Source organism: Rhinopithecus bieti, unplaced genomic scaffold (assembly GCF_001698545.2).
Source record: "Rhinopithecus bieti isolate Rb0 unplaced genomic scaffold, ASM169854v2 scaffold_36553, whole genome shotgun sequence".
Classification (NCBI taxonomy): Eukaryota; Metazoa; Chordata; class Mammalia; order Primates; family Cercopithecidae; genus Rhinopithecus; species Rhinopithecus bieti.
In genome coordinates this window covers 698,336-711,581 of record NW_016815774.1, presented here as the reverse complement: position 1 = coordinate 711,581, position 13,246 = coordinate 698,336, and the positions used below count along the sequence as shown (strand labels likewise).

Below are 13,246 nucleotides of genomic sequence, written 5' to 3'. Positions count from 1 at the left end.
CCTGACCTCGTGATCCACCCGCCTCGGCCTCCCAAAGTGCTGGGATTACAGGCTTGAGCCACCGCACCCGGCCAAAATTAGAAGTTTTAAGTTAAAAATTTAATGTTTTTGCCCCAATCATCTTCAAAAAATTCATGGTGGGTAAGCACAAAATCAAATTTAAAAAAAAAATGAAAAAAATTCATGGAAAATGAGTATTATGAAAAAACTATGCATGGATTTCAATTTGTTTTTGCATCAAAATAAACTCATACTAGCTTATTATAACAAATCTGAACAGCATCTAGTTTGAGGCACCAAGGAGAAGACATCAGTTCAAAAAAAAAAAAAAAACCCTATCAGAGCAATATGAATTTTGCTAAAATTGAAGCAAGGGTAAACATCCAATTCATAGTGAAGTTTGAATCCACTATGGAAGATCACTGATGCTTTACAAAAAGTTTACGGGGGCCGGGCGTGGTGGCTCACGCCTGTAATCCCAGCACTTTGGGAGGCCGAGGCGGGCGGATCATGAGGTCAGGAGATTGAGACAATCCTGGCTAACACGGTGAAACCCCATCTCTACCAAAAATACAAAAAATTAGCTGGGCATGGTGGCGGGCGCCTGTAGTCTCAGCTACTTGGGAGGCTGAGGCAGGAGAATGGCATGAACCCGGGAGGCGGAGCTTGCAGTGAGCCGAGATTGCGCCACTGCACTCCAGCCTGGGCGACAGAGCGAGACTCCGTCTCAAAAACACACACACACACCAAAAAAGTTTATGGGGACAATGCCCCAAAGAAATCAGCAGTTTATGAATGGATAACCTGTTTCAAGAAGGGACAACATGATGCTGGAGATGCCCATAGCAGCGGACCATCCACATTAATTTTGGAGGAAAAAATTAATCTTGTCTGTGCTCTAACTGAACCAGAGCCAACGATTAATAGCAGAAACAACAGCCAACACCACAGACATCTCAACTGATTCAGCTTACACAGTTCTGACTAAAAAATTAAAGGTGAGCAAACTTTCCAATCAATGGGTACCAAAACTGTTGAACCCAGATTAGCTGCAGACAAGAGCAGAGCTTTCAATGGAAATCTTAAGCAAGTGGGATCAAAATCCTGAAGTATTTATCAAATAACTACAACAGGAGATGAAACACAGCTTTACCACTGTGACCTTAAAGACAAAGCACAATCAAAGCAATGGCTACCAAGAGGTGGAAGTGGGCCAGTCAAAGCAAAAGTGCACCAGTCAAGAGCAAAGGTCATGGCAACAACTTTTTTTTGGCTCCTCAGGGTATTTTGCTTGTCAACTTTCTAGAGGGCCGAAGAATACTAATATTGTTTTGAGAGCGGGGCACAGTGGCTCACGCCTGTAATCCCAGCACTTTAGGAGGCTGAGGTGGGAGGACCACTTGACTCCAGGAATTGAGACCAACCTGGGCAACATAGGGAGGTCTCGTCTCTACCAAAAAAAAAAAAAGTATCATGGCACATGCCTGTAGTCCCAGCTGCTTGGGAGGCTGAGGCAAGAGGATCGCTCGAGTCCAGGACTTCGAGTCCAGTGAGCTATGATCGTTCTACTGCACTCCAGCCTGGATGACCAATGAAAAAAAAAAAAAAAGGAAAGAAAGAGAGGCCAGGTGCAGTGGCTCACGTCTGTAATCCCAGCACTTTTGGGAGGCCAAGGTGGGCAGATCACCTGAGGTCAGGAGTTCAAGAACAGCCTGGTCAACATGGTGAAACCCCGCCTCTACTGAAAATACCAAAAAAGTACCTGGGTGTGGTGGTGAGTGCCTGTAACCCCAGCTACTCAGAAGGCTGAGGCAGGAGAATCGCTTGAACCCGGGAGGCAGAGGCTGCAGTGAGCCGAGATCATGTCACTGCACTCCAGCCTGGGTTGACAAGAGCAAGGGCTCCCATCTCAAAAAAAAAAAAAAAAAGGTACGTTGTGTGTGTTAGTTTTAAGAAAGTCAGCAAAGCTTAGCAGAAAAAGATCTTTCCACTATGAGTCCTGCTCATTCCTCTCATCAAGCAAAGGCAATTTTCTAACAGTTTCCATGGAAATCACTAGGCATCCACCTTACAGTCCTGATTTGGTTCCTTTACTTTCTTTTTGTTTCCAGTCTTAAAAATCTTTAATGGACACCTAGTTTTCTTGTAACAATAATTGTAAAAACACCGCATTTACATGGTTAAATCCTGGGACCCTCAGTTCTTTGGGGATGGACTAAATGGCTGTTATTCATTACTTACAAAAGTGTCTTGAACCTGATGAAGCTTATGCTGAAAATAAAGTTTATATATCTTATTTTTATCTTTTTTTTTTTTTTTTTTTTAATATGAAGCCTTCACTCTGTCATCCTGGCTGGAGTGCAATGCGTGAATCTCGCTTCACAGGCAACCTCCTGCCTCTAGGTTCAAATGATTCTCCTGACTCAGCCTCCCGAGTAGCGGGATTACAGGTGTGAGCCACCTGCCCAGCTAAATTTTGTATTTTCAGTAGAGAGGGGATTTCACTAGATTGGCCAGGCTGGTCTTGAACTCCTGACCTCAAGTGATCTGTCTCCCTCAGCCTCCCAAAGTGCTGGTATTACAGGCTTGAGCCACTGCACCCAGCCTTTACTTTTATCTTTTAATTCCATTTTTCCAAGATCTTTTTAAAGTCCCCTCATATTTATACTCCAACTACTTTTGAATTTGAGAGAGTTGCTATGAGTATAAAATGTAATGTCCCACATAGTGATAATTATTTTAAATTTAACACTAAAAACACACACACATAAAACAAGACTAGCGTTCTTAACCACTAGGGAACATTGATAAGTAGTATTTTTTCTTTTTTTTTTTTTCTTTTTTTTTTTGAGACGGAGTCTCGCTCTGTCGCCCAAGCTGGAGTGCAGTGGCTGGATCTCAGCTCACTGCAAGCTCCGCCTCCCGGGTTCACGCCATTCTCCTGCCTCAGCCTCCCAAGTAGCTGGGACTACAGGCGCCCGCCACCTCGCCCGGCAAGCTTTTGTACTTTTAGTAGAGATGGGGTTTCACCGTGTTAGCCAGGATGGTCTCGATCTCCTGACCTCGTGATCTGCCCGCCTCGGCCTCCCAAAGTGCTGGGATTACAGGCTTGAGCCACAGCGCCCGGCCGTAGTATTTTTTCATCAAAGGGATTTTTTTTTAAGTCATGTATATTGTCTTCTTCTCCCCTTAAAAATGGTGGCATGTATTTAAAAAATTTACTAAGTAGCCACTCTCCATTCTGCATTAAGCTCAACATTTCTGAGAGTTACAAAGATAAATCAGACACGTGTCACCTTCAGTTTTAAAGGTGACATGAGACATTTATCAAACTAAATGGGTAGAAAGAGGTAAAGTGCCAAGAGAAGAAACAAAGGAGTGAGAAGTGAAGAGCTAATATAAAGGAGCTCAGCTGTGGGAGAAACCACTTCCAACCCCAGATGAGGGGATTCTTATCAGACACTGCCTGAAAATGGAGTCCTACAGGGAAGGGACAAATAATCTCTCTGCATTTTGATATGTGATTATTCAATTATTCAACAAATTGTTCACAATTTCATGGGATAAAAATAGGATAAGCAAAACAAATACCTAGTATACAATGTGTTAAATATAGTAACAAGCATGTGCATGATATTAATGAAGGAGGAGGGATGAATTTTCTTAGGGTAGTGGAGAGAGTAAGCAAGGGGGAGGAAGCAAGGAGGAAAGGTGACTTGGGCAGGGCCTTGAGGATGAGCAGCAATTTGATGAAATAAAAGGATTATTTCAGGCAATGAGAGAAATGAGCAAGGGCATGGAGAAGTGAAAGCATATGGCATCTTTGGGGACTGACTGTTGGGGAGTTAGGGGATAACTGAAGATGGGAGTGAAAATGAGGCCAGGCCACATCGTGAGCTTTATATTCTGTGCCAAGGAGTTTAGCTTCATTACAGTAGGTACAAAGGCTTTAGGCAAAGAATGATGTCACATAAGCACTATGAGACTCTAATATTAACATTTCTAAAGTTGCCACTGGCTGCAAAAACATATATGAGATCATTAATTCTAGGACTTCTAGAAATAACTCCAAAGGTCCCACTGGCCTACAGGCCATGAGTCCAGTTAAGAGCTCCCTGAAGGCAAGTACTATGTACTATTTATTTGTTTTTGATCTCCAGGACACAGGATATAGTGCAACCAATAGGAATCAGTTTGTGATTAGGAATGACAGAACAAATGATGGCTCCCAGGTTTCCGACCCGATTATCTCAGGGGGGGTGCCAATGAGAAGGATATAAGGTTGGTTTTTTTGTTTTGTTTTGTTTTGAGACAGGGACTCACTCTGTAATCCAGACTGGAGTGCAGTGGCATGATCATGGTTCACTGCAACCTTGACCTCCTAGGCTCAAGCAATTCTCCCACCTCAGCCTCCCAAGGAGCTGGGATGACAGGTTCACATCACCATGCCTGGCTAATTTATTTTTATTTTTTGTAGAGACAAGGTCTCTCTGTTTTGCCCAGGCTGATCTCGAACCCCTAGGTTCATGCAATTCTCCCACTTCAGCCTCCCAAAGTGCTGGGATTACAGGCATGTGCCACCATGTCCAGCAAATATAAATTCTGTCTGGGAGATGTTAAAAGTTCTGCCCATAACAAGTTAAAACATGGGTGTGGGGTTCTGAAAAGAGGCCACAGCTATAGATATTAATTTGAGCATCGCCGTTTATGGTATACTGGTGACAGCTGAAGCCACATGGGTGGATGAGGTCACCAACCATGAATGGGGCTCAACTGAGAATCTAGGAATCCCAGGGTAAAGTTGAGAATAGACAGAGACAGAGAAAGAACAGAGAAGAGGAAGAGAAACAGGAGAGATGTCCTATGAGTCTAAGAAAGTACATATTTCAAAAAACATGTGTAGTATGGTGCCAAATGATCATTAAAAGGTCAGCTGGTATGAAGACTGTAAACAGGCTATTGGATTTGGAAGCAGGGTAGTCACCGATTAACTTTCACTGGAGTGGGGAGTGGATAAAAGATAAATTGGGTTGAAGAGTGTATGGAAAATGTGAAAGAGACAGACAGTACAGGTCACTGCTCAAAAAATCTGGCAATAAAGAGAAGGGAGTGAGATATGTTAGCAGTTTGACAAGTAGGTTGGAAGGAGTATGCACATTTTGTGCATTATCTGTTTTATGACTTGTGTCCAGAGATTTTGAGAACAAGGACTGCCTTTAGTACTCTTATAGCATCTACCAGCTTATATAATAAAAACAACAGCACTAAATATTTATTTAGAATGCAAAATATAATACCTCATACAGGTCACTAAATTATATTCCTAGGATAAAAGAAAGAGCACTAGACTAAATCAATTAGTCATAAAATCCAAATCATTTACCTGCATGGGGTGACTGTTAAAAAGAGGCCATGCCCTGTCATGCAATTTGACAGGCTCTGTGAGCAACACTGGGGATGTTGTAAGATGTTACCTTAGTTCCTTCACCCTGGGCTGCACAAGGACATACTCACCTCCATAGTAGAGTCCTGTAGCAGTGCACATCCGCCACTGTCCCTGATACATTCCTGCTCTGCTGGGGCTGCACATCTGGACGCTGACATCTGCAATCTCTTGGGGCTCTAGCGATCTCACCATCACCATGTTCACATGTCCAAATTGGTCTCCCCCGACATATTTAAGACAAACCCCTGGAGGCCAGGCCTCTGCCCCTGAGTTCAAGCAAAAGAAAAAAATGTTAGGCAATCAATGGTCCTATGCCGGGTGCAGTTTATTATGAAACTGTAGAAGAGGCCTCTTTCTTTTTCTCACATACATACGTAAACCTAACCACATACACCTGAGCCATATATTGTCTCACACAACTGATCAAAAGGAATTATCAGAACCAACAACCTCTGACCAATAATCTAACCCTATGAAGAAGCACATAAGGCAAAAGCAAGGCAGTTCCTTAAGACAATGAGTGTTTCAGGTGACTCCAGGGAAGGCCACACATTACACTGAATCTGTAGAACCTAAGAATGATGTCCATGAAGAGCCATGGAGATGAAACACAGGCCCATGCTTAGGGGACAGCTCTCTCTACTAAAAGGTAACATATGTCCATTTTCACAGTATATCTGATTGTTGCCAGTTTTTCCACAGAAACAAGAGGATGAAGCACACAAGGAGTAATTTCAATGGTATTATTCTTAACTTAAAATTGCTTTTTGCCTGAAGTATGACTTTTCTTCTGGGGTCCATAACTATAAAATACTCAAGAGCTCAAGAGACCACATGAATATAAAAGGCAGTAAAAGTTTAGACCTCAGGTGGTGATGAAAATATAAATAATGGGGTGATCTCCCCTGATAACATCAATGAACTGTGGTTGCAAGAACAATGGCACCTGGCACCAGCTGGAGGTACTTGCGGAAAGGATGGGAAGAAGGGTCAATCAGATGTGTCAAAGGGAGATAGATTTTTACAGAGTTACAGGTTAAATCAAACACGATTTAACCTGTAACTCTCATAGAGTAAAGAGTCGCCCAGGCTGAAGTACAATGGCACGATCTCTGGCTCACTGCAACCTCCGCCTCCCGGCTTCACGCAATTCTACTGCTTCAGCCTCCTGAGTAGCTGGGATTACAGGCACACACCACCATGCCTGGCTAATTATTGTATTTTTACAAGAGATGAGGGTTTTACCATGTTGGCTAGGCTGGTCTCGAACTGCTGACCTCATGATCCGCCCGCCTCGGCCTCCCAAAGTGCTGGGATTACAGGTGTTAGCCACCGCACCTGGCCTAATCTTTGTATTTTTAGTAGAGATGGGGATTCACCATGTTGGCCAGGCTGATCATGAACTCCTGACCTCAGGTGATCTGCCCGCCTCAGCCTCCCAAAGCACTGGAATTACAGGCGTCAGCCATGGTGCCCAGCCAGTATCCACTCTTGTGTACCTATTTTCATGTAACTAATTCATAAGAAATCTATGTGTTGACTAGTTCTCACTAGTCAAGCAGTATAGGCAGCCACACAGTGACTAGATGTGATCTTTCCCGTGAAGTCTCTCCAATATGCAGCAATTGATAAACTCCTTTTTAACTGTAGACAGAAACCTCTATATATCTTTTTTTGGAATATATACATTCATTATAAAAACATACCACTGTGAAAAGTTGAACATAGCAGGACTCTCAGAACAGAGGGTGCTTGTCATTTATCTGCTATCAGTACTCTAAGATGCCTCAGTTCTTTGCTCTCTAAGTGCCCAGTTCTGACATACCTGATGGCTCACTACTGGAAATAAACCAGACAGAGAAAGGAAACCAGAGTTCCATTCCTGAAATCTCAGCTCCATTATGAATGGCACCCTCTGTGCTCCTTGGGTCTTAAGGGGTAGCAGCTAAAGCAGTGGCCACTATGTTTTAGCCTAACTTCTTTTTAAAAAATTTGCCAACAAAATGTCCTAAGTTAACCCTACAAAAGGCAACCACTGCTGCTGGAAAGGTTGTGGATGATACACTGACAATACATGCAATTTATCTTCCTCATTTCTGAGGTCTGGCAAAAGCCTATTTGTCTCACAACAAGCAGAATAGCAGCTGACATGAAGCACCTTACAAAATGTCAGTCTCCTTAAAGACCAAAATCCAAGAGAAAAACTATACTACTATCATGGGGCTAAATCCACAGTTATTCTTTAAGATACACACATACACACACATACACATACCCATACACCTGCAGCAAGATAATGTCTGTTTTTATGAAAACCCAAAAATATGTCTGTTTTTTTGAACTTACAAGAAAATAAGGCAAACCAAGACTGGGTGTGAAAAACACTTAGCTCTCCTAGGCACAACCACAAGCAGCTGAGATGATTGGGTCATCTTAGCTGTGCAAAAGGAGTGCTGCTATATTCCAGAGAAACTGAGTTAGTCGGTAAAACATTAAGTGGGTAACATTAAACACTGGCATTTGGCTAAGGTCCTGCACTTCTTGGTACTCCAAATACCTATTAGTTCTCAGTGGAGTATTTAAAGAGCCTCTGGGAAAAAAACTGGAAGACTTATCCACCAACAACTCTGAAGTGTTCATTGGCTATGAAGTGAAAAACCAATCATCTGCCTTCTGAGCGTCATCAATGATACATATAGCTCTTATAGTCACAACTGTTAGGTCAAACAACTCTGAAAAGGTCAAAGATAATGATGTTTGATACAGAAGGAAGGGAAATACAATGAGTTGTCTGGACTACACTAAGCATACCTGAAATCTGAATTCGAGAAGTATAATAGAACTGGGCTCCAAATTAAGTCTCAGTTGCAAACTGGATTAATGGGGGATAGATTTCTATCTAGAAGAAAAGAAAAACTAATCCACGTTTTATGACATTCCTAGTTAAGCATCACAATCAAGTATATAATTAAGGCTGTAATTCTCCAGATATGAAATATCACTTTATTTTTTAAAATAAAGTAAAAACAAAACAAAAAACCTGTCATGTTACAATTTTGAGATGGTAGCAAGCATCACAAAAATCAAAAGTCCAACAGTCCCAGAAATCCTGGGACTTAGTAAGTATATACAATTATAGAAATAGTCTGGAGACAGTAAGGAATACCCAAATAGCAATGCAGAAGACAAACCTTAATGATGATCTCCTTTTTAACCCTTATAAGTGTGGACACTGCATTTCATATTAAGCTCCATGAAAGCAGAAACCTTCATCAATCTTGTGACCATTTCTCCCTTGTACCTAATAAAGTGACTGGAACATAATAAAATGTGTTGAATGAAAGAAGCAAAATTATCTTCTCTAGAATCATACTGAAGAGAAAGGTAGAAAGCTAACTATTTTAATGCACTAAAAGAAAAATGGAGGAAATAATCGTTCTTTCTCAAGTTCTTTTCCCATCCCTTTAATTCACTTCTATGAAGTTCAAAAAATAAAGACAACTCTGGATCAATATGCCCAAGATACCCTCTCATATGACAATCACAAAAATTTCACCAAAGTCTGAGAAACACTAGGGTTATCATAACATGCTCAGCTTAATATTTACTACAATTGTACAACAGAGCACTGAGAAGCTCTAGGTGCTGGTAAAGAGAATTCTGTCCACTCATATTTTTAGAGGGACAGTTTCAAATTTTCATTTTAACTCCCAAGTTTCCTGCTCAGGTTTACTAAGCTTCCAATGCTTCCACAGTGACAGAAGTCTGAATCCTAAAATTCTGCATCTATGTTATTAAATGTCTCAGTTCTGTTTTTGCAAATCTAATAAAGGACTTAAAAAATATTAGGAGTTTAAGTTTATTTATTTCTATTTATTTATTTATCTTATTATTCATTTATGAGACGGAGTCTCACTCTGCCACCCAGGCAGGAGTGCAGCAGCGTGGTCTTGGCTCACTGCAACCTCTGCCTCCCAGGTTCATGTAAGTCTCCTGCCTCAGCCTCTCGAATAGGCAGGATTATAGGCACCTGCCACCATGACTGGCTAATTTTTTTGTAGTTTTAGTAGAGATGGGGTTTCACCATGTTGGACAGGCTGGTCTTGAACTCCTGACCTCAGGTGATCCACCGGCCTCAGCCTCCCAAAGTAGTGGGATTACAGGGTTGAGGCACCACACCTGGCCAGGAATTTAATTTTAAACAGCGTGTGACGTTTGCCTTCTTCGGGGAACGCTATTGGGACAACTATATGCGGTCCCTATCAGTCTCATCTGTGGTATATTTGAATGCCCAGCACGCCTAAAACACGACAAGACAGAAGTGCATGAAAATTATTATTTATGTAGCTCTTTCAGTGAGTGCTTATTTCTTACGGAGGTTATGAATGAGAGTAAGACAGCCAGAGGAAAAATTGCCAGGGCCTGCCCTACTTCTATGTTACTACTCTATTTACAGAAAGAACTCAGGCCAGATTAGGATGACACCAAAGAACCTGTGCACATGCATGTTCTTCCTCTCTCAAATAACATGCCTGATACTCAGTTATGCGTGGCCGGATTCTCCTTAACCAAATGGAAAACATCCAATTTATAGATATAAAACTACTCTACAGCTGGGTGGACAACTTCCAGAAGAAGAGAAAACCTATTTATTCAAAGCACCTTGAAAGATAAAATCTCTAGCAACTGCTACCTCACCTTTCAAGATCTGTTCAGGCACAAGAATGCCCTTTCACACAAGGGAAGAGATTCAGAGGCTGTTTTAAACTGAGGTTACAAAGCAAATGCAGAGGGGAAAAGCAGTCAGGCCCACCAATAGAGATTTTTGTAAGTCAACATGAAAGGTAGGCTTTGGGGGTTCTGATTTGACATTCTAACTACTGCATATCAACCTCCCCAAGCTCCCCATGAGCCCAAGTAACAGGCTAGTAAGTAAGCAGATATATCAAGAGGCTTTCTGAAATACGAAATGGTCAGTCTGCCACAAGATGGTATTTAAAACATTTCAACAGTACTCTAACAACTTTCAGTATTTAAAAACACTGAAGAGCTCACAGAAAGCCAGGCCATTTTCACTGTTTTCACTATAAGTAAACAAGGTACTGGCTTCACTTTAAAATAAACAAATGAAACTTGAATAAGTCACACTTTCCAAACAAACCTCATTTATTTAAAAAAATATATATAGATAGATTCCAAAAAACTTTTTTTTTTTTTTTTTTGAGACGGAGTCTGGCTCTGTTGCCCAGGCTGGAGGGCAGTGGCGCAATCTTGGCTCACTACAACCTCTGCCTCCTGGGTTCAAGTGATTCTTATGCCTCAGCCTCCTGAGTAGCTGGGACTACAGGCGTGCAACACCATGCCCAGATAATTTTTTGAATTTTTAGTAGGTGGGGTTTTGCCATGTTGGCCAGGCTGGTCTTGAACTCTTGACCTCAAGTGATCTGCTCACCTTGGCCTCCCAAAGTGCTGGGATTACAGGTGTGAGCCACTGCACCCAGCCTCTGAAAGCATTTTTGATCAGTAACACAGCAGGTTTTAAATTCAGAATAAAAACATGACAAATAAAAGTTATTATTAAATGAAGAAATTGTCTTGATATTTTTTAAAAGCAGGCAAAATTAAGCAAGGTGAGAAAGAAATTAGGCAAAGTATAGTAGACTTTGAACAAGTAAGAATTTCAAGAAAAATAGAAAATATGGCTATTTTCCTCTGTTACCATGTACCTCCCAAACTAACAATGCACCACTGTTATAACTAAAAAGGAAAGGGGCAAATGAAATTTTACAAAGCCACAGGTGTCCTGAGTCATCCACAACATTGCGTCAGTCCAAACTATGTGTTTGGTCAATGACACACTGAACTTTCCTCCAAAGGAGAGTTACTTCTAAATATGCCAGAAAAACTAAGAATAACAATTCAATTTGGTACATTCTTACATAAAAGGCTGGTCTAGCCAGTCTTTCTCCATCATAAAGAACTGAATTGTAAAGAACTGAAAAGTAAACCAAATCAATAAAAGGTCACTTTTAGAGCTTTATTTGAGTCCCCAGAGTTTTAAATCATCTCACATCAAATTAACTTGCTAGACAGGGCACCCCCACAACCACATATTCTTAGCTAAATACTCTCTTTTGCCTAGTTTTCCACCTCTCAGAATTTCTCTGAAGTTCTCATTAATAATAAGAAAGTTAAAACACCCTCCATCAGTCAACATAAATTGTCATTAGATGTGACGAGAAATACGAAACCCAACGCCTGCCCCCAAAAGTCATTAGAAAATAATTTAAGGCCAGGTGCAGTGGCTCATGCCTGTAATCCCAGCATTTTAGGCGGCCAAGGTGGGAGGATAGTGTGAGCCCAGGAGTTTGAGAACGGCCTGAGCAACACAATGAAACCCTATTTCTACAAAAACTTTAAAAAATTAGCCAGGCATGGTGCGGTGGCTCGTATCTGTAATCAAAACTACTCACGAGGCCAAGGCAAGAGAATCACTCGAGCCCAGGAGGCCAAGATTGCGCCACTGCACTCCCAGCCTGGGTGACAGAGTGAGACCTTGAAGAAAAGAAAGAAAGAGAGAAAAGAAAGAGAGAAAAGCGAGAGAGAGAAAGAAAGAGAAAGAAAGAAAAGAAAGAGAAAGAAAGAAAAGAAAGAGAAAGAAAAGAAAGAAAGAAAGAAAGAAAGAAAGAAAGAAAGAAAGAAAGAAAGAAAGAAAGAAAGAAAGAAAGAAAGAAAGAAAGAAAGAAAGAAAGAAAGAAAGAAACAAAGAAAGAAAGAAAAGAAAGAAAGAAGGGGTAGGGGAGAGAGAGAGTAAGGAAAGGAAAGGAAAAAGGAAAGGAAAGGGAAGGCAAGGGAAGGGAAGGGAAGGGAAGGGAAGGAAAAAGGAAAGGAAAGGAAAGGAAAGGAAAGGAAGGAAAGGAAAAAGGAAAGGAAAGGAAAGGAGAAAGAAAAGGAAAGATTTAGACACAGAGACACTATTTTCAAAGAACTATGGTTAACTTATTTATGTATTTATTTTTATTTATTTAATGTTTTTTGAGACAGAGTCTCACTCTGTCACCCAGCCTGGAGTGCAGTGGCATGATTTCAGCTCACTGCAACCTCCACCTCCTGGGTTCAAGCAATTCTCCTGCCTCAGCCTCCCAAGTAGCTGGGATTAAAGGTGCCCAACACCATATCCGGCTAATTTTTGTATTTTTAGAATGGGTTTCATCATGTTGGCCAAACTGGTCTCCAACTCCTGACCTCAGGTGATCCTTCCACCTCAGTCTCCCAAAGCTGGGATTACAGGCATGAGCCACTATGCCCAGCCTATGGTTAGCTTATTTCTAGTGTGTCTTAAAAGAGGCTGCAGCACATCAAAACAATGTTTTTCTTGTATTTTTTTCTTTTTTCTTTTTAGTGTTTGTAGAGACAGGATCTCACTACATTGCCAAAGCTGGTCTTAAATTCCTAGGCTCAAGTGATCCTCCTGTCCTGCCTTGACCTGTAAAAGTGCTGGGAGGCCATGTGCAATGTACACATAGGTAATCTCAGCTATCCAAGTGAGAGGATAGCTTGAGCCCAAGAGTTCAAGATCAGCCTGGGCAACACAGGAAGACTCCATCTCTACAATTAAAAAATTAGCTGGGCACAGTAGTGCATGCCTGTGGTCCCAGCTACTCGGGAGAGGCTGAGGCAGGAGGATTGCCTGAGCCCAGGAGGTCAAGGACACAATGAGCAATGATCATAACACTGAACTCCAGCCTGGGCAACAGAGCGAGATGCTGCCTCAAAAAAAAAAAAAAAAAAAAAAAAAAA

The 13,246-nt window shown here is 41.5% G+C and overlaps 1 protein-coding gene across 1 annotated transcript in view; it reads right to left on the bottom strand.

Annotated features, from left to right (window-relative positions):
• Positions 1-13,246, bottom strand: part of ILRUN (inflammation and lipid regulator with UBA-like and NBR1-like domains) — an 86,088-nt gene that overhangs the window by 57,447 nt on the left and 15,395 nt on the right. Inside the window, exon 3 of the mRNA XM_017853579.1 lies at positions 5,515-5,712. Coding sequence (XP_017709068.1) covers positions 5,515-5,712 — 198 coding nt within the window. The remainder of the gene's footprint in view (positions 1-5,514; positions 5,713-13,246) is intronic.